This window comes from Nerophis ophidion, linkage group LG12, assembly GCF_033978795.1.
Source record: "Nerophis ophidion isolate RoL-2023_Sa linkage group LG12, RoL_Noph_v1.0, whole genome shotgun sequence".
NCBI classification, from domain to species: domain Eukaryota; kingdom Metazoa; phylum Chordata; class Actinopteri; order Syngnathiformes; family Syngnathidae; genus Nerophis; species Nerophis ophidion.
Window position 1 is genome coordinate 29,112,517 of NC_084622.1, and position 26,027 is coordinate 29,138,543.

Consider the following 26,027-nt stretch of genomic DNA (forward strand, 5'->3'; position numbering starts at 1 on the left):
GCTTCTGTAGCCGAGGATCGGACCGCCAAGTGCCCTGCCTTCGGCTGCCGCCCAGCTCACAATGCACCCGACCTCTATGGCCCCTCCTATGAGTGGTGAGCCCATTGGAGGGATGACCCACGTTGCCTCTTCGGGCTGTGCCCGGCCGGGCCCCATGGGAACAGGCCCGACCACCAGGCGCTCGCCATCGTGCCCCAACTCCGGGCCTGGCTCCAGAGCGGGGCCCCGGTGACCCACGTCCGGGCGAGGGAAATCTGGGTTCATTTCGTTGTAATTCCATAGAAGTCTTTGAGCTGCTCTTTGTCTGATCACTCACCTAGGACCTGTTTGTCTTGGGAGACCCTACCAGGGGGCATGAAAACCCCCAGACAACATAGCTCCTAGGATCATTGGGACACGCAAACTCCTCTACCACGGTAAGGTAGCAGCTCAGAGAGGAGTACCTAAGTAACCTAAGTTTTTTTATTAAAATAAAGCCTAGCTATAATGCAATTTTTGTGGTCCCCTTTGTATAGAAAAGTATTGAAAAGTACCGAAAAGTACCACAATATTGATATCGGGACAATAATAGCTTTAAGTAATCATCAGTATCAAACCGGATTTGTATTTATTGGTATTTAATCCTTCAATGGGTATATATATTTGTAATGAAAGCCTCTCTGAAAAAAAAGCAAAAAGATGGGGGGGGGAATGCTGATCATATTGACGCACATGCATCGACCAAAGTATCCTCTTTTGTTGGCCACCCCCTCCGCTTCCTGCAATGGTGCGGCCCTTATTTGCATAAAGTGTCTGTGGGTAGCAGCAAGACCAGCAGGGATAGATTAGGGGGAGGGAGTGCATGAGGACTGTCTACACATAGTGGAGGCACCAAGTGACTGTGTGGACTACTGTGAAGCCAGCAGAGTTATGTACTGTGCTCATCCCGTCTCAGGCACCCGCAGCAACTCACTGATGTATTGCTACAACATGAAACCTGTGAGTACATCTCTTTTATCTGCGATGGTGATGATGAGGATGCCAAACTCTTAGATGTTTGTCTGCAGACTTGTGCAAGAGCTTTGTTTGGAACAGTGTGTTCTGCAGGCATCAACATGTGATTCTTGTTTTTAGATGAGGTGAATAAGCAAAGGTGGTTTAATTTACTGCTGTAGTCTGCATCAGGTTGGGAAATGCATCACTGAAGATGCAATTGGACGCAACATCTTCACCAACGCTATCTCTTCCCTTCTGAGTGTGTTGACCAACTTGTGTTTGAATGCACTGGCAACAGTCCTGCTTCCTGTTAGCCAAGGCAGTAAGCAGCAAACATCTTGACATGAAGCAGATTGCTTGCTATTTCTATTTGATTTTGGCTGTCCCTCAACCGCTTCGGCCATTATCAAAGGCAGCTTTGATCTCGCTGAGACTAACCATATCCAGACATCATGGATCACAGAGGCAGAAAATTGGTTGCATGTGGCTGGTGGAGGAGTACGGCGCAGACCCTCTGCCTCCCCCCAACACCAGTGCAAGTTGATATTTTCTAGCATGATCAAGGAGGGACAAGCGGTAGGAAATGGATGGATGAAACATTGTTGTACCGGTGACATGTCTACTACTTTACATGTTGTTCAGCATAACCTTAGCTCCTAACATAAAATAAAAACAATTCCAATGTAAGACGACCATGAATATAAGACAATCCCTCTTTTTCTGCATTTTTTCTGGAGAAAAATACTGTATTATAAAGACATATGTTTAACCTAGTTTTCAACCTAGCAGAAATATAATCTTAGAGAAAAATGTAATTTAAAACATGTGTACGCACGTACAACACTTAAGACCTTCAGTTTATCAGTATGTGGAATTAAATATGGAATGGATTAAGCAAAGCAATCAAACAATGTACTAATATGATCCACTTCAAGAAACTCTTCAAACTGGAAGTGTTATCAAAGTACAAAAAAGAAGAACCATGATAAAAATTCTGATTTTTATTCACCCATTCATTCTTTCATTCTCAAAATAATCTTACTTATCTCATCGTATGGAATAAAACTTTACTTCACCAATTATTTATTTATTTATTTTTATTGTGATTACTTATGGAGTATATGGTGAATACATTAAGAACAGGAAGTGAATAAAAGTTTTAGCAACTGTTATGTAAAAGAAAAGGGGTAGGATCAAATAAGATCTGCTTCTTCCTACTCTTTTTCGAACATGTTGAAAAGAGAAACTGGAAATTGTGATGTGTCATGTTGTATGCTTGCATGTTCGAAATAAACTCAAACTCAACCTAAAATCTAGTATCATCATACCAATATAAGATGATCCTGAATTTAAGAAAACCCATTTATTTCTGCATTTCTTCGTTGGAAAATACCTTATCATTTATACACAAACTTAACCTTGTTTGTTGACCTAAAATCAAATATCAACATACAATATAAGACGATCCTGAATCTAAGAAAACCCATTTTTTTCTGCATTTCTTCCAGGGAATAAACCGTACCATTAATACACATGGTTAAACTTGTTTTTTAACGTAAGAATAAATATCACCACACCAATATAAGAAAACCCCTCTTTTTTTGCATTTTTTCAAGAGAAAAATACAGCATTATAAATACATATGTTTAACCTCAGATTTTAACATAAAATAAAATTATTACCATACTAATATAAGACTATCCTGAATTTAAGAAAACCCATTTATTTCTGCATTTCTTTGAGGGAAAATACCGTATCATTAATACACAAGCTTGACCTTGTTTTTTTTACCTAAATCAAAATATCAACATACCAATATAAGACGATCCTGAATCTAAGAAAACCCATTTTTTTCTGCATTTCCATTAGGGAAAAAACAGTATCATTAATACACAAGCTTAACCTTGTTTTTTGACCTAAAATCAAATATCAACATACCAATATAAAAATACAGCATTATAAATACATATGTTTAACCTCAGATTTTAACATAAAATAATAATATTACCATACTAATATAAGACTATCCTGAATTTAAGAAAACCCATTTATTTCTGCATTTTTTTGAGGGAAAATACCGTATCATTAATGCACAAGCTTGACCTTGTTTTTTTTTACCTAAATCAAAATATCAACATACCAATATAAGACGATCCTGAATCTAAGAAAACCCATTTTTTTCTGCATTTCCACTAGGGAAAAAACAGTATTGTTAATACCCATGCTTAACCTTGATATAAATATCACCAATCCAATATAAGAAAACCCCTCGTTTTTGTATTTTTTTCAACAGAAAAATACAGCATTATTAATACATATGTTTATCCTTGCATTTTAACATAAAATAAAAATATTACCAGACCAATATAAGACAAATCTAAATAAGAGACAAACCCTATTTTTCTGCATTTTTCGCTGGAGAAAAATTCCGTAATATAAATGTTTAAATTTGATTTTAACCTAAGATCAAATATCACCATACCAATATACTGTAAGACCATCCTGAATCTAAGAAAACTAATTTATTTATGTATTTCTTCTAGGAGAAAATACAGTAGCATTAATACACATGCTTGGCGCAGTGTCAGAGTGGCCATTCGCAACCCGAGGTTCCTTGGTTCAATCCCCACCTAGTACCAATCTCGTCACGTCCGTTGTGTCCTTAAGCAAGACACTTCACCCTTGCTCCTGATGGGTGCTGGTTAGCGCCTTGTATGGCAGCTTCCTCCATCAGTGTGTGAATGAGTGTGTGAATGGGTAAATGTGGAAGTAGTGTCAAAGCGCTTTGAGTACACTGAAGGTAGAAAAGCGCTATACAAGTACAACCCATTAATAATTTATTCATTTATTTAACCTTGTTTCTTAGGTAATATAAAATATCACCACACGAATATTAAACAAACCCTCTTTTTTGCATTTTTTTCAAGAGGAAATACAGCATTATGAATACATACTGTATGTTTATCCTCGGATTTTACATAAAATAAAATATTACCAGGCTAATATAAGACGACTCAGAACATAGGACAACACTGGCCTCTGAATTTTTTTTCTACAGAAAAAATTTAGCGTTATAGATATAAATGTTTAGCCTTCATTTTGAACATACAATAAAATAAGACAAATCTGAACAAAATACACTACCTTTTTCTCTGTATTTCTTTCCAGGGAAAAATACAGCATTGTAAATACATATGTTTAACCTCAGTTTTTAACATAAAATAATAGATTATCAGACCAACATAAGATGACTCTGAACATAGAACGATGCCTCTCCTCTGAATTTTTTTCTACAGAAAAATACAGTGTTATAAATATACTGTAAATGAAGTGCAACCAAATCTCTTCAGGTTAAAGGAGCACTGGGTTGACCTGCTACTACTCTCATTTTCATAAACAGCTACGATAGTAGAGAAAAGTCACAACAAATGCAAACGCCACAACACAATAAAATAAAGCCAGAACACAACAACTATAAGCCAAAACACGACAATCCAAAAACGGAACGTAATCAGCGCAAGGAACATAAATCGATATATTGATTAATCGTTACACCCCTAATGACCTTACCAATACAAGACGACCCCCTCTTTTTCTGCATTATTTTCGAGGGAAAAATACAATATCATATATAATACACGTTTAAACTTGGTTTTAAATATAAAATGAAATATTACTATAATAATTCAAGATAACCCCGAATATAAGACAACCTTGTTTTTCAGCATTTTTTTCTAAGAAAAAAAATACAAAAAACAACAAGACAACAAACATAACAATAATAAAAATGACGAAGGCCTCCACAGTAAGTGTCCAACATTTGACAGAAGTACGTTAAAGTTCAAACAGAACATTAATTAAGTTTTTTTTCTGGTAATAAATACCAATGTAATATATTTGGGTCAATAATAAAAATGACATGTTTGAGGTTTAATTTATTATTATTCCCCAGGGCATGCATTTGTTTTATATTTTAACAAAACAGGATTGCATGTCTTCAACTTTCCAGTGCAGAAGATATAAAACATCACATTTTTATGCATGCACAATTCATTTATCCATCCATCCATTTTCAACCGCTTGTCCCTCTCGTTCAACATGTTCGAAAAGGAGTAGAGCAAATGGTTTAATAGTCTGTTCACTGTTCACAATTTTGAAACAGGGGAAGAAAATAATAAGAAAGTTTTATAGTGTGGTTGATAAAGTTTGATGGTTTAATCAGTAATGAAATATATATACCTATGATGTATGCTCGTATTATTTTCATATGGTGCCTTTACCTATAAATATGTACAATTTAGCAAATTTGGCTGAATGACATGTAGTTTTATTCTCATCCTTTCCTAGTTAAGGCTTTTAATGGTGGCACAGAAAGAAAAAAAAAAGAAAAAAAGGAGTCCCTTATCGTTTGTGATGCCATGATTGATGGTTTCTAAATCAATGCTATGCTAAAAGAGGATGCCATGGTGACGGCCCCCTCTCTGGCGGGGGCCAGAGGAGGCGTGCTGGGGCGGGGGTGTGACCATTATTAACGGGTCGCCTGCTATGCTGATGGTAAGGAGGACAATTGGCTTTATCCTACGCCATATGCTGCCCATGGCGGCTCAGACGGGCCCAGAGTCGGCAGGGGCTCCTCTGTTTGGCCTGGCCCACAATCACCATGGGACTCATGCCAGCCAGGGTCACGGCTCTGTGTGTGTGTACGTGTGTGTACGTGTGTGTGCGTGTGTGTGAGTGGGTCGCCCAAGCATGCTCAAGAGAGTCTTTAATAGCCTGCTTTACAGGACTTGTCGTCCGGGTAACTGACACCCCATTGATGCTGCGCAGGGAGTTTTATTTTCATTTCCTGGGCCACATCAAAGCACTAAGGGGAGGTGCAGGTGCAGTCCAGACCTCTCGGTGTGTGTGCGAGGAAGCATGCGTTGTGAGAGTGTGTGTGTTTGTGTGTATTTGTAGTACACCATTATAGGACAAACATAAGTGGAAGCTGCCTTTAGTAGAATTCTGTTTTGCAATTAATTTCTCCTAAGACAGCAAGGTCAAATTGAGTTTTTGCTTGGTTGGATTCTTTGCTGAGTACAATTTCATTAAGGAAGGAATTGTATCTCAGCCCTTGGAAGCCAGCAGAACCGATCACGATTAGGGCAGGGATTTCTCATGCTGAATGGTTCCTAAATCCGGATGAGGAGGTGCATGGATCTGCAGCTTATGGATTATCGCAATAGCTCTAAGTGTGCATCAGCTCTCTGCTTTGTTTTCGTAATACTGTTGCTTCAGACGCGAGAATATTCACCATGTCCTGTTGATATATGCTGTGCCTTTGCCCTATTGAGCACACTGTTCTTGTTTTTTTTTTAGATGTACGGGCATTCCCCCGGTAATGACGACATCAACCAGAACCCGTCTTTACATCCGTCTAGCAAGGCCTGCAGCAATGTGTTTGCCAGCACTTTTTTTGGTAAGCAAGATGATGAAGCCGCTAGATCTTTTCAATACCATGATAAGAACATTCAACAACAGTGTTCTGTGGTACACACTAGTGTTGTCCCGATACCAATATTTTGGTAACGGTATCAAACTGATTTTGCTACTTTTCTAAATAAAGAGGACCACACAAAATTGTATTATTGGCTTTATTTTAACAAAAAAATCTTACGATTCACTAAACATATGTTTCTCATTGCAAGTTTGTCCTTAAACACATTAGTGAACATACAAGACAATTTGTCTTTTAGTAGTAAGTAAGCAAACAAAGGCTCCTAATTTAGCTGTTGACATATGCAGTAACATATTGTTTCATTTTCCATTCTATTATTTTGTCAAAATTATTAAAGACAAGTGGTAGAAAAGTAATTATTAATGTACTTGTTCATTTACTGTTAATATCTGCTTACTTTCTCTTTTAACATGTTCTATCTACACTTCTGTTCCAATGTAATAATCACTTATTCTTCTGTAGTCTGGATGCTTTACATTAGTTTTGAATGATACCACGAATTTTGGTATCAATCCGATACCAAGTCGTTACAGGATCATACATTGGTCATATTCAAAGGGGGACCGGTACTTTTCAAAAGCGGTATAGTACCGAAAATTATTCATTAGTATCGCAGTACTATACTAATACTGATATACCGTACAACCCTAGTACACACATATATTTACAACATATTTTATCCTTAATCAAAATGCATCACATTTAAGATCCGTCTTCGATGCTTCTAAGTAGCTGCAAATTACATTTTGTACTACCTTGCAGAAAGTTTTAATTATAAAAAAAATCCAGTCCCTGCATAATAGCTTACTGATTGTAATCTAAACTAGTAATATTCCATTATTTGTATTTTATTTTTCTGTTGTTTCTGATGGGTGCTGGTTAGCACCTTGCATGGCAGCTCCCTCCATCAGTGTGTAAATATGTGTGTGAATGGGTAAATGTGGAAGTAGTGTCAAAGCGCTTTGAGTACCTTGGAGGTAGAAAAGCGCTATACAAGTACAACCCATTTATCATTTATTTATTTATGACTTTAAAATGTCCAATGATTAATAGCTAGACCAGGGGTCCCCAAAATCCGGCTCACGGGAAGTCCCAAATTGAAATTATGTATGGATATATATATATATATATATATATATATATATATATATATATATATACACACACACACACACAGTGGGGCAAAAAAGTATTTAGTCAGCCACCGATTGTGCAAGTTCTCCCACTTAAAATGATGACAGAGGTGTATAATTTTCATCATAGGTACACTTCAACTGTGAGAAACACAATGTGAAAAAAGAATCCAGGAATTCACATTGTAGGAATTTAAAATAATTTATTTGTGAATTATGATGGAAAATAAGTATTTGGTCAACCATTCAAAGCTCTCACTGATGGAAGGAGGTTTTGGCTCAAAATCTCACGATACATGGCCCCATTCATTCTTTCCTTAACACGGATCAATCGTCCTGTCCCCTTAGCAGAAAGACAGCCCCAAAGCATGATGTTTCCACCCCCATGCTTCACAGTAGTTATGGTGTTCTTGAGATGCAAATCAGTATTCTTCTTTCTCCAAACACGACGAGTTGAGTATATATATATATATATATATATATATATATATATATATATATATATATATATCCCGGACCCCATTAAAAATTTATTCAACGCAATGCGGCCCCCCGAATCAAAAAGTTTGTGGACCCCTGAGCTAGACCATTGAAAGTTACTGTAAAGCAAAACAAGTCATTGGAGAGTCAATAATGACAATACTCAATACGTTAGAACACTTTTTTTTTCCAAATGTAAGAATATTACCCTGAAGATGGCCGGTGCGTGCATAATTGTAATCTCAATTTCAAGCAAGAACATATATTTTTTTGAAGGATTGTACAGCCCTGATGGAAATACAAATACCCGTATTGATCCAACTAGAAATAATTGGGAGGCCCAAATGTACACTTACATCCTGATTAAACTCTGCTTGCATTTGCCTTTTATAAGCACGAGTATTCTACATTCCTACATTTACCGGTAAAATTCTTGTAAAAATGTAGGGTTGTTCGGTATAGTACCACGATAGTAATAAATCATTATCGGTACTATATCGCCTCTGAAAAGTACCTGTCTGCCACCTGATCCTGTAATGACTTGGTATCATATTGATACCCAAGTTTGTGGTATCATCCAAAACTAACGTACAGTATCAAACAACAGAAGAATAAGTGATTAATGAATTTCAACAGAAGTGTAGATAGAACATGTTAAAAGAGAAAGTAAGCACATATTAACAGTAAATGAACAAGTAGATTAATAATTTATTTTCTACCACTTAAGTAAAGACCACAAAATATTTTTTTGTTAAAATAAAGCCAATAATGCAATTTTTTTGTGGTCCCCTTTATTTGGAAAAGTACTGAAACCAACCAAAAAGTATACAAATAATTTTGGTACCGGTACCAAAATATTGGTATCGGGACAACACTGGTAGCAGGACATCGGAAGAAAGGTTGAGCCCTGAATATTATTTTACACTATTTTGAAAACACCACATTCTATAGGATGAATTGAATTTCAATGAAATGTGTAATTATGAACCTTTCGCTGATGCTATATCAGAAGATACATTTGGGATTGTTCTTCCTCATTTTTAGTACAGTACATTGAGTCAGTGATGTTTATAAATGCTTGATTTATATAGGCTAGTAAGGTAAAGTTTTGTACCTGACAAGTTTTGGCTACCCTGTTTCTGCATTGACTCAGTAAGTCATTTAAACTGAAAGAAGAGAGAATTTAGAATTTTCTTGAGATGCAAGTCAAGCGGTGCATGTAACATATTGTCACGTATATTAGAGGGCACCAGCAATTTGCCCGACATCTGGAGTGCAGTGAACGGGCTGAACCAGCATGGCTATGAAGGTGTACTGGGAGTGACCGGCAACCACCAAACGCAGTCGGGGAGCTTCAACAGTCTGCAGCAGCATCATGGCCACCTGGTGAGATGCACATCCAGGAAGTCATATATCGTGTTTTTTTTTTTACCCGCCGCCACTTCAACTGAATGTTTCCCTCGGTCTTGTTCAGGACTACTCTCCACACTCGGTGATGGACATGAACAGAGCTCTCCCTCCTATGTCCACTTTTCACCGCAACAATGCGCCATCATCACATGCTCCTTCGGTTAACACGACGGAGAACTCCACAGGTGAGCTAGACAGCCATCAACATGTTTAGGTCTGTTTGTGCGACCACATCAGGTAGCAAAGGATAGTTTCTGCAGCCAGCGACGTGTGCTCTGACAAGGCCGAAGCAGTCAATGTCAAAGAAGGGCCTTCAGGATCAAGCCACACAGAAACAAACTTAAAATTTGTATTGCAAAAAACAGCAGCACCAATGCTGTAATACTATTAAAGAGAAAACTATGTCCCTCCAGAAAATGTGGGCCCATTCACGCAAATTCAACCAATTCCTGCAAATTGTGCACTGCCTTCCAACTTTGTTCAAAGCCCGCCACTTCCCCGCATGTTTTGGCCAATCAGCATCAATTTGTCTCTCAAATGCGCACGCCAACTGTCTAATCAAAACTTAGTTTGTTTCTTGTGTAGACAATGCAGGAAAAGCAACGACTAACAATATATCAACTATTTATTGCTCAAATTGTCGTCCTCCTGCGTAGCGCAAACGGTTCCTATCTACAGCGCTAAACCTTTTGGGAAATGTAATATACCAACATTTACTTTATAGTTCACACGAATTTACATTACAGGCCAAAAGTTTGGACACACCTTCTCATCCAATGGGTTTTCTTCAATTTCATGACTATTCATTGTAGATTGTCCCTGAAGACATCACAACTATGAATGAACACATGTGGAGTTATGTACTTCACAAAAAAAGGTGAAATAACTGAAAGCATGTTTTATATTCTGGTTTCTTCAAAAATAGCCACCCTTTGCTCTGATTACTGTTTTGCACACTCTTGGCATTCTCTTGATGAGCTTCAAGAGGTAGTCACCTGAAATGGTTTTCACTTCACAGGTGTTCTTAGAGACTTAGACTTCCTTTTATTGTCATTCAAATTTGAACTTAACAGTACAGATAAGAATGACTTTTTGTTGCATTAGCTCCTTGTAGTGCAGGATAAAATAGCAATAAGGTGCAGATATAAATAAAAACATTACTGTACAGATACTGTACATATATTGCACTTTTGCATATGCATCCACGTTTGTGGATATTGTCTTTAAATTCCAGCGAGTTAATCCGTTTTTGGGGGGGAATTGAGGGGATTATTATGATAAAGCTCTCTTGAAGCTCATCGAGAGAATGCCAATGGTGTGCTAAGCAGTAATCAGAGCAAAGGGTGGCTTTTTTGAAGAAACTAAAATATATAACATGTTTTCAGTTATTTCACCTTTTTTTGTTAAGTACATAACTCCTCATGTGTTCATTCATAGTTGTGATGTCTTCAGTGACAATCTACAATGTAAAGTCATGAAAATAAAGAAAACACACCGTATGAGGAGAAGGTGTGTCCAAACTTTTGGCCTGTACTGTATATATTTATTTAATCTTCATTTATTCATAGAAAGGCAATTAAGAACATATTACAATTTGCAATACTTACCTAGTCAACGAGGCAGCCTTGACAAGACAGAGATGTTGAAGTGTGATGATAATCCCTCAAAAATGACTGGTGTAGATCGCGCTCAACAGTTCACAAATGCTCTTAACCTGCAAGGGGTAAACGTGTAATTTAAATGAATGTTCAAGATGGGTAAGACAGAGCAGAGAGCGGACAATAGGGAAGCTTTTTGTGGTGTTTTTTGTAATTCCATTATTGATTACTGATATTAGTTATAATTAGTTGACAGCACAATAATTTGACAACGAGCTCTAAGTATTTGCTTTTACTGTTATCCAGTGTGTGCTTTTAATGTAAAGCAAGTAAAACAGCATACAGTATTTGTTTTCCAATTTTTGTTGAAATCCTTTTTGAGGTTGATGTTACAAGGAACACTTCAAACATTGAGAACAAATTCATAAAATCACGCACTGATACGATGTTATTGATGAAAAAAATAAAAAGCCTCAAAACATCACAACGTTTGCTGCAACCTTCTGAAAAAGCTGCTGCAAATTCAGCAATCACAAAAAAGCCTGCAAAATACAGGATGGGCTGATAACTAGCAGTGATGAGTTGATTGTAAACAGCCAAACAGGAAATGTAACAGCTGTGTAGTTCAGCCAACATTATCAAATTAAACTACTGCCATTTTAGCTAATTACGAATACTATGTCAAAGAAGTTGCCTACAGCCATGGCTGTCAATGCCAGTGTTGCTTTATCTTGCGATAATTCCAAGCTATTTGCTTTGGTAAATCAAGCACACAACAACCATGAGAGAGTCTGCAGTTAATTGCAAAGAGATTTTAATTGAATAGTATACGGTAATTCAATTTCAAAATAACCAATCAATTCTACAGACAATAAAGTAATCAAAAATTAGCTTTGCTCCTTCCTACTCCTTTTTGGACATGATGTATTGTGAAATTATATGAAATTGCCTGATGTATAATGTTGTAGGTATGTCATGTTCGAAATAAACTAAGAAAGAAAGAATTTGCTCAATATAGTTTTTGATGCACCATTTAGAGCAATTACAGCCTCAAGTCTTTTTGATGCCACAAGCTTGGCTATTTGCCAATTCCACTTTGCAGCACCTCTCAGGCTCCATCAGATGGTTTTCATCCAGATGTCTCTGTCAATTGCTGCATTTATATTTCCCTCTATCCTGCCTAGTCTCCCAGTTTGTGCTGCTGAAAACCATCCCCACAGCATGATGCTGCCACCACCGTGCTTTACTGCAGGGATGGTATTGATCTAGTTATGAGCGATGCCTGGTTTCCCCCAAACATGATGCCTGGCATTCACACCAAAGAGTTCAATCTTTGTCTCATCAGACCAGAGATTTTTGTATCTCACGGTTTGAGTCTTTCAGGTGCATGCTGTCAAACTTTTTTGCTAAGAAATGGCTTCCGTCTGGCAACTATACCTTACGGGCCTTATTGGTGGATTGCTGTAGAGACGGTTGTCCTTCACTCTCGACAACGGAATGTTTTAGCTCTGACAAAGTGACCATTGGGTTCTTGGTCACCTACCTAACTAGACTAAGATGAATGCAGTGTTGCACAGACACATCCGGGATGAACATACCAGTATTTGCTTCCTATCAAACCTGATGGAGCTTGAGAGATGCTGCAAAAAAGAATGGGCAAAGAGGAATGGGCAAAACGGCACAACTATAGGTGTGCCAAGCTTATTGTATTGTATTACAAAAGACTTGAGGCTGTAATTGCTGCCAAAGAGTGCATCAAGAAAGTATTGAGCAAAGACTGTGAATAATGTGATTGCATGTGATTCCTTACATTTTTATTTTTAATAATTTTGGAAATAAAAAAAATATAAAAATATCAATTGTCATTATAGGGTATTGTGTGTAGAATTTGGAGGGGAAAAAATGTGAAAATGTGAAAAAAGTGAAGCCTTGTGATTACATTCCAAATACACTGTAAATCTACAACCCTTCCACGTAGTTTCATGCAAATCAATTGAGTAGTTTGTTACGGACAAACACATCGACAAATAGCCATCAAAACAATTAGTGCTTTCAAAGGATTAAACAAATGAATGATTCGTTAATTATGATCTGTAATTAATTAGCCGAATGTGAGTGTGAATGTTGTCTGTCTATCTGTGTTGGCCCTGCGATGAGGTGGCGACTTGTCCAGGGTGTACCCCGCCTTGCAGCTGAGATAGGCTCCAGCACACCCCGCCACCCCAAAAGGGACAAGCGGTAGGAAATGGATTGATGGATGGATTTATTTTTAATTTTTATTGCAACTAAAAATGTTGAGACAATTCTTCAACTTGAGGGTTTTTCATCTAAATTCACCACATTGTTTTGGCGGATCAAAAGATTGATATGGTTAAAAAGTTAAAGTGCCAAAGTTTGTCACACACACTAGGTGTAGTGAAATTATCCTCTGCATTTGACCCATTCCCACAGGGGAGCAGTGAGCAGCAGGGGTGGGTGCGCCCGGCAATCATTTGGTGATACATAACCCAAAGAAGTGGCTACATGAAGTTATTCAATTTTTTAACAGTCTTAAACAGTTGCAGTCTTATCCACACTGCAAAAACTGAAATCTAAGTAAGATTAAATATGTCAAATAAGGGTGATATTTGCTTATTTTCTGTATGATAAAGTAATTCTTCTCACTAAGCAGATTTTATGTTGGAGTGTTTTACTTGTTTTAAGGGTTTTGGTCCTAAATTATTTTAGTAAGATATTACAGCTTGTTGCTGAAATTGTATGACCTATATTGAGTAAAACATGCTTGAAACTAGAATTTCAACTTTTGCATAGCTGTGTCATCAACACTCACAAGTATAAAACTACTTTTTTAAAGTAATAATTTCTTATTTCAAGCATTAAAAAAAAAAAAACATGACTTTGACTTAGTCCATGTTTCTCGCCCGGAAAAGGGTGGAGTGCCATCTCCGGGTTGGGGAGGAGACCCTGCTCCAAGTGGAGGAGTTCAAGTACCTAGGAGTCTTGTTCACGAGTGAGGGAAGAGTGGATCGTGAGATCGACAGGCGGATGTTCTATCGATGCGGATGTTCTATCGATCCGTTGTGGTGAAGAAGGAGCTGAGCCGGAAGGCAAAGCTCTCAATTTACCGGTCGATCTACGTTCCCATCCTCACCTAAGGTCATGAGCTTTGGGTCATGACCGAAAGGATAAGATCACGGGTACAAGCGGCCGAAATGAGTTTCCTCCGCCGGGTGGCGGGGCTCTCCCTTAGAGATAGGGTGAGAAGCTCTGCCATCCAGGAGGAACTCAAAGTAAAGCCGCTGCTCCTCCACATCGAGAGGAGCCAGATGAGGTGGTTTGGGCATATGGTCAGGATGCCACCCGAACGCCTCCCTAGGGATGTGTTTAGGGCACGTCCAGCTGGTAGGAGGCCACGGGGAAGACCCAGGACACGTTGGGAAGACTATGTCTCCCGGCTGGCCTGGGAACGCCTCGGGATCCCCCGGGAAGAGCTAGACGAAATGGCTGGGGAGAGGGAAGTCTGGGCTTCCCTGCTTAGGCTGCTGCCCCCGCGACCCGACCTCGGATAAGCGGAAGATGATGGATGGATGGATGGATGGACTTTGACTTAATTGTGTCTCACAATTAAAACAGATGACAGCCGAATGGACTTTGCTGTTTTAATTTCAATGAAACAATAGAAAATACGTACCCATATAGTAGCACAGTTATTAGTGAGAATATACTTATCCTAAGGTATTTTTGGGTTCATTGAGGTGAGTTGATTTTACTTGTTTTGGAAAGTCTTGACAAGACACATTTTCTTGTTCTTTTGGCAGATAATTTTTCTGAGTTCAAATAAAATACCCCTCATTTTTGTGTGTTTTTCTCTTCTTTTTGAAGTGCATTTAGCAAAATGAAACATAAGGTTAACATAAAATGTGATGTAGCCTGTTTAAATTGTATACATGTCCAAACCCATTCTGTGTACCTCCTACTCACACAAACAAACAATGTACTCATGTTTTGCAATCTCAGGGAACCAGACCAACGTATCAAAAGGGTCCCAGACCGGGGATACTTTGGGCAAAGCTCTGGCTTCTGTAAGTATACAACAGCACAACAGTTGTCCATCCATCCATGCATTTTCTACCGCTTATTCCCTTTGGGTTGGCGGGGGGCGCTGGTGCCTATCTCAGCTACACTCGGGCGGAAGGCGGTGTACACCCTGGACAAGTCGCCATCTCATCGCAGGGCCAACACAGATAGACAGACAACATTCACACTCACATTCACACACTAGGGCCAATTTAGTGTTGCCAATCAACCTATCCCCAGGTGCATGTCTTTGGAGGCGGGAGGAAGCCGGAGTACCCGGAGGGAACCCACGCAGTCACGGGGAGAACATGCAAACCCCACACAGAAAGATCCCGAGCCCAGGATTGAACCCAGGACTACTCAGGACCTTCGTATTGTGAGGCAGATGCACTAACCCCTATTTCACCGTGCTGCCAACAGTTGCGTGAAGTCAATTAGTGAGGTGAATTATATTTATATAGCACTTTTCTCTAGTGACTCAAAGCGCTTTACATAGTGGAACCCAATATCTAAGTGTGGGTGGCACTGGCAGCAGGTGGGTAAAGTGTCTTGCTCAAGGACACCACGGCAATGACTAGGATGCGAAGCGGGGATCGAACCTGGAACCCTCAAGTTGCTGGCACGGCCGAGCAATGCCGCCCCAAAATGTTTGAAACATTCCAAACAATAGCTTGATCACACCAAAGGCGTTAGTTAGTGTCCAACGCAAACAGGAAGTAGTAGTTTTCCTGCCACCTCCACAAAGGATTCTCACTCTTTTTTTTTTTTATTAGCCGCTGACTCATAATACGAGCACAATTGATGACTTACTTTGACCCAGTAGCGGTAAAATACCAGTGCAAAGATGACTTTTAAAATGATCCATTCCCCTCAGCCCACTCATCCTCCTCCTCTTTTTCTTGTTCTTTCTCCACCGTCTGCTGCCAGATTTATTCCCCCGATCACACCAGCAGCAGCTTCCCTTCCAGCTCGTCCACGCCTGTGAGATCTCCGTCCCCGCTGCCAAACGCCAGCGAAGCCGCAGGTAAACTGGCACTGCTGCTCCCACCGGGACCGTGTTGTTTGTTCTGCTTTCGGTGTATTTTTAATCCGTGGGCTTTTGCTACCAACAGGCACAAATATGTGGTCCCGGGGCTCGGTGCAGGCACCTGTATCGCCACACTATGAGTCCTCGCTTATATCCATGGTAAGACTTCATTATCTACACTCATTAAGTTAATAATGCCCACTTCTACTGCATGTCAGTGTGTTGTTATCTACATGTAACAATAAATAACATATCCAGATATTTATTTGACTGTAAGTAAACAATTAAGCTTATTGTTTATGTATTTTTTGAAGTTATGACAGACCTACACAATAAATAAGCTATCAGCTAGCATGCTAGCATCTACTGTATCAGGCGGTTATATTAGCAACAATTTTAGTTATCAGAAATTAAGTCAACAACATGCTTATGGGAATTGTGAAGGGGGTTTTTAATTGTTAATTGTCGGACTGTAATATGTTTATTATGTATTGTGTGTTAAGTTTTTACACGAGGCTAATGAGGCGGCTAAGCTACGAAAGACTAAGCCAGGGGTCGGGAACCTTTTCGCCTGAGAGCCATGAGAGCCAAATATTTTAAAATGTACTTCCATGAGAGCCATATGATATTATTTTCTTTAACACTGAATACAACTAAATGTGCTCATTTTTAAGTAAGACCAACATTTTAGAGTATATTAAGTATCTTATTATTTTTAATAACATTGTTATTCTGAAGCTAACCAATAATAAATAAAACACTTCTTACCATTAAGGCCTACTGAAATGAGATTTTCTTATTCAAACGGGGATAGCAGGTCCATTCTATGTGTCATACTTGATCATTTTGCGATATTGCCATATTTTTGCTGAAAGGATTTAGTAGAGAACATCCACGATAAAGTTCGCAACTTTAGGTCCTAAGAGAAATGCCCTGCCTCTACCGGAAGTCGCAGGCGATGACGTCACATGTTTGATGGCTAACCAAATATTCACATTGTTTTTAATGGGAGCCTCCAACAAAAAGTGCTATTCGGACCGAGAAAACAACAATTTCCCCATTAAATTGAGCAAGGATGAAAGATTCGTGTTTGAGGATATTGATAGCGATGGACTAGAAAAAAAAAAAACGTGATTGCATTGGGACGGATTCCGATGTTTTTAGACACATTTACTAGGATAATTCTGGGAAATCCCTTATCTTTCTATTGTGTTGCTAGTGTTTTAGTGAGTTAAATAGTACCTGATAGTCGGAAGGGTGTCTCCACGGGTGTCTTGACGCGCAGTGTCTCAGGGGAGTCGACGGCAGCTTTATGGACGGCACAAGCTCAGCTTTTCTCCGTTAAAAACTGACTTTTTAACCACAATTTTTTCACCGAAACCTGCTGGTTGACATGTGGTCGGGATCCATGTTGGCTTGACCGCGCTCTGATCCATAGGAAAGTTTCACCTCAATGGAATTTTAAACAAGGAATCACCGTGTGTTTGTGTGGCTAAAGGCTAAAGCTTCCCAACTCCATCTTGCTACTGTGACTTCTCCAATATTAATTGAACAAATTGCAAAAGATTTAGCAACACAGATGTCCAAAAAACTGTATAATTATGCCTTTAAAGCAGACGACTTTTAGCTGTGTGTGCGCAGCGCTCATACTTCCTAAAAACCTGTGACGTCGTGCGTACACATCATTACACGATGTTTCGAAGACGAAACTCCCGGGAAATTTAAAATTGTAATTTAGCAAACTACAAAGGCCTTTTGGCACGTGTTGCAATGTTAATATTTCATCATTTATATATAAACTATCAGACTGCGTGGTGGGTAGTAGTGGGTTTCAGTAGGCCTTTAATGCGACTTCTTGAACAGGTGCGGTGGAAAAACAGATGGATGGATTAAAATGCATGAAAATTATATTTTGATACTGTGTTTACCGGCGAGATTATTCATTACTTATCATGTTAAGCAATGCAGCTAAGATTTATCCAAGAGCCAGATGCAGTCATTAAAAGAGCCACTCCTGGCTCGAGAGCCATAGGTTCCCTACCCCTGGACTAAGCTAACCTGAGCTAGATGAAAATAAATGAATGCTGAAACTAACTACTGTTAAGGGGAAACTAACAAACTAAATGTTTTCACATGACTACAACAGTGGTCCCCAAACTACAGATCCGGCCCGCCAGCGTCCAAAATCCGGCCCGTGGGAAGTTCCGAGTAACAAAAACCAAAAAAAGTTTAGTATTTTTAAAAATCTGTCCTTTCTAATCCATTTTCTACCGCTTGTTACTCTCTGTGGCTCCCAGACACTCAGACAAATCATATTGTCTAAAAATGCATTTTCCCATCGATAACGTGACATCATCGCGCTCAGAATATATATATATATGTATATATATATATATATATGTATATATATATATATATATATATATATATATATATATATATATATATATATATATAAATGGGTTGTACTCAAAGCGCTTTGACCCTAGTTCCACATTCACCCATTCACACACACATTCACACACTGATGGAGGGAGATGCCATGCAAGGCGCTAACCAGCACCCATCAGGAGCAAGGGTGAAGTGTCTTGCTCAGGACACAACGGACATGACTAAGGTGGTACTAGGTGGGGATTGAACCAGGGACCCTCGGGTTGCGCACAGCTCCTCTCCCACTGCGCCACACTGTCCCAATTGTGTCCACAGTTTGAACAGTAACACAATGTTGTTGTTTTGTCTAAGAATCAATTTTTGAAAATACAGTACTTTGTTAGGTCATCTGTGCACTTACTGGCTGCATGTATGTATGTCATACATTAGCAGCCAATGGGTGTAAGCTGTTTTGAAAAAACTTACATGATGATTTCTATACCATTTGAAATATTGCAAGAAAGCAGGGAAATTATTTATACAGCATAATTTGTACACAAGGCAATTCAAAGGGCTTTACAGATACAATTACAAAATAGCTAAAACAAAATCATTATTAGAAAATTAGGAATAAGATTTGGTTTAAATAGATTTTGAATTGAATCATTACCTCAAGAATCAGAATCGAATCAAATTGTGATTTTCCTTGCTGTTCTGGTACAAAAGCAGTTCATTCCTTTTTGTCTTAAATTAGTCTCAGGTAGAGGACCGACTGGACAGACTGGACGATGTGATCCACGTCTTAAGGAACCACGCCGTCGGTCCCACTGTCGGCTTCGCCTCTGACATGCACAGCCTGCTGAATCAGAACCAACCCGGCCGGCCAAGCCCTGTGGCCACGCTACCCCTCGCCTGCCACTCTCCATCTATGGTTGGTTAATATGTCACATTGTAGCTGTTAAGCATGAAAGTGTGTGTATCTGAATGCAAGTTTTTGTTCTGTTCAGTTTCTGGACTTTTCCAGTCGGTTGTATGCTCATAGAGCGGTTGTTATCGTGAGAATAGGAAACAGAACACAATGGGCGAGAGCGGAGACTCGTCAGTCTTGTATAGGAAGTGTATTGAATGTGTTGACTCTAATTCCACAGCAGGATGATGGGGGGCACCTCTGATCCAGCGTGCTTGTCCCTTTTAACCGAATGGGAGGATTTGGGGCTAGCTGGAGTGAAATAATATACTAATCCTCTCGGGAAAGGGGTATTAAGTACTTCTGTTTTTCCAATTGAGATATGTTGATTTGTAGTGAATGACTGCTTTGTTTTGGGAGCAGTTTTAAGGGGCTGGATTGAGATCAAGTGATCCTCCCAGAGTATAGATGTTGGTTTTGTATCTCTAGTTTAAAAGTTATGTGACCATCCGAGACCGGTCGTTCATTATTGGCAGGATGTGCTCTACTGTGTGTAGGACTAACTGCGAACACATCAGTATCCTCCTTATCTCTTCCCCTTCTTTGTGTGCCGTAAAGGTTGAGGCTGTCACCATGAATAACAACCACTCAGCCTTCCAGAGCCGCACACAAAATGGCCACCTGTACGCCAGGCAGAGGGCCACGCTTGAGCTGACGCCAGGAGAAGGCAGAGGTGACTCAACAGCACAATTAGTGTGCCCTGTGCTATTGTTTGAATAATAATGTTGACGTCTGATGGATGTCAGAGTGTAACCATTTGACGTGTTCCCCATGCAGGGACTTTGGGGAATCCCGGTAATGTGGAGCTGAAGATGGAAAGCAGCGAGAAGGAAGACATGATGCACACCGGTCACAGTTCCGACAGTCAGAGGTCAGACGAGGAGGGCGACCACAAGATGCATGGAGAAAACAGCAGGGACAGGTAAACACTGATACCGCCCATTCATTAGTTAAAGTTAAAGTACCAATGATTGTCACACACACACTAGGTGTGGCGAAATTATTCTCTGCATTTGACCCATCACCCTTGATCACCCCCTGGGAGGTGACGGGAGCAGTGGGCAATAGCGTTGCCGCGCCCGGGAATCATTTATGGTGATTTAACCCCCAATTCCAACCCCTTAATGCTGAGTGCCAAGCAGGGAGGTAATGGGTCCCATTTTTATAGTCTTTGGTATGACTCAGTCGGGATTTGAACTCACGACCTACCGATTAATTACACCCAACATAAGATCTGTGTTAATTATTCAACTTTTGCAAAGATAATAGGGCTCAGTTTTCATTGACACAGTCAGATAGCTATCTTTGTTATTGTAGTTTGCAATGGTGTACCGCTGCATCATGTCTAGCCATCTAGTTGCCCGCTATAGATACAGTACATACATAAAGTCAGCCGCCATTGCCCCATGAGCACCAAGGTTGTTTTACAAGACATTTACAAAAGCTTTCAAATGGTTAATTTTAGTTCAACCTGAACAATGTCAGCAAAAGCCATAAAGTACAAAAGTGCCTTTGCTCCGTCACAGAGTTGGTGTCGGATATATTTTCCTTATTTAAAATGTAAATATTTATTTACAATTTTTCATATTGTTTTATGTTTATTTTTAGAATGTTACATGTTTTTTAGTACAAAGTAATGCACTATAGGTAATTGAAAGAAAACTTGGAAAAAATAGTACTGCAAAGTCAGTGGCAACCATTAGATTTGCAGAAAATTAAAGCAACAAACCTCATTACATTGTGAAATTAAAGGCATGTGTGATCCTGAGGAAACGGAACCCTAATAAAGCCTGCATGTTTCCTGCTATCTACTATACTATATCAAAATGACTGCCCCAAATTTTTTTTAAACTGGAACACTTGTGACTTTTGTACAGATGGGCTGTTCTACAAATATAGGATATACAGTGGGGCAAAAAAGTATTTAGTCAGCCACCGATTGTGCAAGTTCTCCCACTTAAAATGAGGACAGAGGTTTGTAATTTTCATCATAGGTACACTTCAACTGTGAGAGACAGAATGTGAAAAAATAAATCCAGGAATTCACGTTGTAGGAATTTTAAAGAATTTATTTGTAAATTATGGTGGAAAATAAGTATTTGGTCAACCTTTCAAAGCTCTCACTGATGGAAGGAGGTTTTGGCTCAAAATCTCACGATACATGGCCCCATTCATTCTTTCCTTAACACGGATCAATCGTCCTGTCCCCTTAGCATAAAAACAGTCCCAAAAATATGTTTCCACCCCCATGCTTCACAGTAGGTATGGTGTTCTTGGGATGCAACTCAGTATTCTTCTTCCTTTAAACATGTCGAGTTTAGTTTATACCAAAATGGATACATGGATGATACAGCAGAGGATTGGGAGAATGCCAGGTGGTCAGATAAAAATCAAAATAGAACTTTTTGGTATAAACTCAACTCGTCATGTTTGGAGGAAGAAGAATACTGAGTTGCATCCCACGAACACCACACCTACTGTGAAGCATGGGGGTGGAAACATCATGGTTTGGTGTTGTTTTTCTGCTATGATGAAAATTACAGACCTCTGTCATCATTTCAAGTGGGAGAACTTGCACAATCGGTGGCTGACTAAATACTTTTTTGCCCCACTGTAGTAATAATATAAAAATGACCATTCACTCTATAGTAAGGGTTAAGGGTGTAACAATTGATCGATACATTATGATCATGAACTCGACAACCTTGTGTGTGTGTTTGTTTTCTTTGTGTGTCATTTACAAACAGAGTGCAAGAGGGTTTACTCTCTGCATCACTCTCAGCACCTGAGCGTGTTTATTAAATAGCAGAATTAAATGAACGCAGCGAACCCCTTAGTCATCCTTCCACAATCTTTGTAGGATAGTAAAACCAAATGTCCATGTGTGGTAGTATTTCTTTGTTTCTTCTTCCTTTCTTTCTTAGTTTATTTTGAACATGACATACCTACAACATTATACATCGGGCAATTTCATATAATTTCACAATACATCATGTCCGAAAAGGAGTTGGAAGAAGCAAATCTTATTTAATCCTACCCCTTACCCACGTCAGAGCGTTCACAAATACATACATTCATTCACTGACCTTCTTTACAGCAAAATAACAAAATAACATCCGTGAATGAGTAACACAACAGTTTTGTAATGCAGTATGCACTTAATTAATTCAGTCATTACGAACGTACTGAGATGAAGAATATCTTAATTTCGACTCTAATCCAAGTGAGCACATACAAACAAACCAGTATGCCAAACAGAAAGTAATGGCAAAATGCAAACACCTGAAAATAACTGCATTTGAAGATGTTTTTAATAACAGAGATTGGAAGTTGTGTTTGTTTACCTTGTAGGGATGATTAAAAGTTATTGACCTTCCAGTTACATTTGTAAAAGTTATTAAAGAGTTTATTGCGCTTGAAAAGGCTACTTGCATTATTTGCATTATGATTGATTATTATGTAGTATGCTTACATAACATGAATTTGGTCTCAAAATAATGCTAACAAATGTACAGTTTGTTAGCATTGATCTATATAAGACAATATGTTGCCTGGCAAAATGTGTTATCGGCCCAAGCCTAACCAAGAGAAAATGACAATGTTACAGAATGGGTAGTAGATATTGAAAATGAGATTAAAACAGTCACTGAAAGGAAATTGTTGAATGGCAGCAGTCACTGAAAGATAGGAGACAAAGTGATGTCATTTTTTATGGCCAGTAGAGAGCAGTAAAATCCCCTTTTAAATCTCAATCGCCTCTGATAAACTTTACTGTACAACAACACTCACGATAACCTCTCTCCTCTTATTAAAGCATCCATGAGGATGAAGATCTGAGCCCGGAGCAGAAGGCCGAGCGTGAGCGTGAAAGGAGGATGGCTAACAATGCTCGGGAGCGTCTGCGTGTGCGGGACATCAACGAGGCCTTCAAAGAACTGGGTCACATGTGTCAGTTGCATCTCAAGAGTGAGAAGCCACAGACCAAATTGTTAGTGTTGCACCAGGCCGTTTCCGTCATCCTCAGCTTGGAACAACAAGTCAGAGGTGATCACACACGTGCGCACACACGCACACACACACACAGACACACACACACACACACACACACACAGTCAATGATGCCCGTGGCGAACAATTGAGTCTAAACAGTAATTGTCCCGCAGAGAGAAACCTCAACCCCAAAGCAGCATGTCTCAGGAGGAGAGAAGAAGAGAAGGTCTCTGGTGTCATGACAGATCCACAGTCCATGCATGGCGTGTTTCATCCTGGTCTGACTGACCCTCCAAACCCAATGGGTCATCTTTGATTCTCCAAATACAGTTATGAACAACTCCTAATTACCAATGTGGACTTACATGCTTAAAACATTTATATTTTTATGACAATTTGGTCGGTGATACGGTGTTAAAGGCCCCAGCTGAGCACTACATTGCGTGTGTTAGAGCATTCCTTTTTTAAATCACTAGCTGATAAAAGCTTCACTTTCTCAGACAGATCAACTCTTGAGTGTCAGAATTGGGTCCAAAAGCAGAAAAAAAGTGTTGCTGCAGTTGGACATTTCTGGCTTCTCTAACACACCTCTAACTTTGTGCCTAAACATTTACTTTGAACAGACAAATGCATTGTAACCTGCAGATGTTTTGTACATTTTTTTCTATATTTATTATCTTCAGCCAGTTGTGGCGAGGTGTCATCGGCAGTTTGGCAGAGTATTTAACAGTTATCACTATTTCTCCACAATCACAGACATGTCCACATTTGTGTGTGTGTGCTCCGACAGCAGATTCAATTTGTTCTGTGGCATCAAGAGTGTGCGAGCTGCTGTAAGTGTGTGTGTTGCAGGAGTTGGACCATTCTGTGAATGAACAGATCTCCAAGAATGTTATCGTTTGCATTATATACAATATATATTCAAGCTGTCCTATTCATTAGCACTGTCAAGAGGAGTTCCCAAACACTGGTGGTCAAAAACTAAAAATTCACATTGTTCCTCTTCGGACCTAGCCAAATGGTTGTTCTGCATGTTTAATTAGGACTTTTCCTTTTTTCTAAGTTATGTAAGTTATCTTTTATACAAATTAAGAATGTGTGTTTATGTTCATTTTGTCACTCTTGATTTTACACAGGAGGAAGATTTGTGTGCAGTTTTACTAGACACAGTTCATGTTTTTGAGCAATATGTTAACACAGCTGAGTTATGGTTTATTACAAATCTTATAAAGTCATCAGAAATACTGCTACTGCATCATAACATGTACAGTGTGTGTACATTTTGACGTAGCAAGGAGGCATGTGTCTGGATGTAGCAATAAATGTTTTTCTTGATTTTTTTGTGTTTTATTACGTGCTACTGTATTGGAATATGTGTGATGCGAGTAGTACACACATACATACACACTTTTCTAAAGGGCAAGGTTTAAGAATATCATCTAAAGCACACAAATAGCTTAAATAATTTATAAACACTCTACATATAGATTTTAATATGGAAAATGCAAATATATACATATTTATATATATACAAACCCAAATTCCATATGAGTTGGGAAATTGTGTTAGATGTAAATATAAACAGAATACAATGATTTGCAAATCCTTTTCAACCCATATTAAATTGAATTCACTACAAAGACAACATTTTTGATGTTCAAACTCATAAGCATTTTTTTTTTTTGCAAATAATCATTAACTTTAGAATTTGATGCCAGCAACACATGACAAAGAAGTTGGGAAAGGTGGCAATAAATACTGATAAAGTTGAGGAATGCTCATCAAACACATATTTTAAACATCCCACAGGTGTGCAGGCTAATTGGGAAAAGGTGGGTGCCATGATTGGGTATAAAAACAGCTTTCCAAAAAATGTTCAGTCTTTCACAAGAAAGGATGGGGTGAGGTACACTCCTTTGTCCACAACTGCATGAGCAAATAGTCAAACAGTTTAAGAACAACGTTTCTCTAAGTGCAATTGCAAGAAATTGAGGGATTTCAACATCTACGGTCCATAATATCATCTAAAAGTTCAGAGAATCTGGAGAAATCACTCCACGTAAGCGGCATGGCCGGAAACCAACATTGAATGACCGTGACCTTCGATCCCTCAGACGGCACTGTATCAGAAACCGACATGAATCTCTAAAGAATATCACCACATGGGCTCAGGAACACTTCAGAAAACCACTGTCACTAAATACAGTTTGTTGCTAAATCGGTAAGTGCAAGTTAAAGCTCTACTATGCAAAACGAAAGCCATTTATCAACAAAACTCAGAAACGCCGCCGGCTTTGCTGGGCCTAATCTTATCTATGAGGGAATGATGCAAAGTGGAAAAATGTTCTGTGGTCTGAGGAGTCCACATTTAAATTTTTTGGGGGAAACTGTGGACGTTGTGTCCTCCGGATCAAAGAGGAAAATAACCATCTGGATTGTTCTCGGCGCAAAGATGAAAAGCCAGCATCAGTGATGGTATGGTGGCGTATTAGTGGCCAAGGAA

General features: G+C 39.1%; 1 protein-coding gene and 1 long non-coding RNA gene across 2 annotated transcripts in view; one reads left to right on the top strand and one right to left on the bottom strand.

The window, feature by feature from the left end:
• LOC133563267 (uncharacterized) overlaps positions 1–26,027 on the bottom strand; it is a 109,503-nt gene that overhangs the window by 11,060 nt on the left and 72,416 nt on the right. The window contains exon 3 of the long non-coding RNA XR_009809023.1: positions 11,103–11,209. This is a non-coding gene — a long non-coding RNA (uncharacterized LOC133563267). The remainder of the gene's footprint in view (positions 1–11,102; positions 11,210–26,027) is intronic.
• LOC133563265 (transcription factor 12-like) lies at positions 827–24,859 on the top strand. Its single transcript, XM_061917294.1, has 12 exons — positions 827–978; positions 6,334–6,433; positions 9,329–9,471; positions 9,560–9,680; positions 15,111–15,175; positions 16,098–16,194; positions 16,283–16,356; positions 19,322–19,498; positions 20,093–20,207; positions 20,312–20,456; positions 23,349–23,578; positions 23,698–24,859. The coding sequence occupies exons 1-12, from the start codon at positions 910–912 to the stop codon at positions 23,838–23,840; spliced, it is 1,479 nt and encodes a 492-aa protein (XP_061773278.1). The 5' UTR covers positions 827–909; the 3' UTR covers positions 23,841–24,859.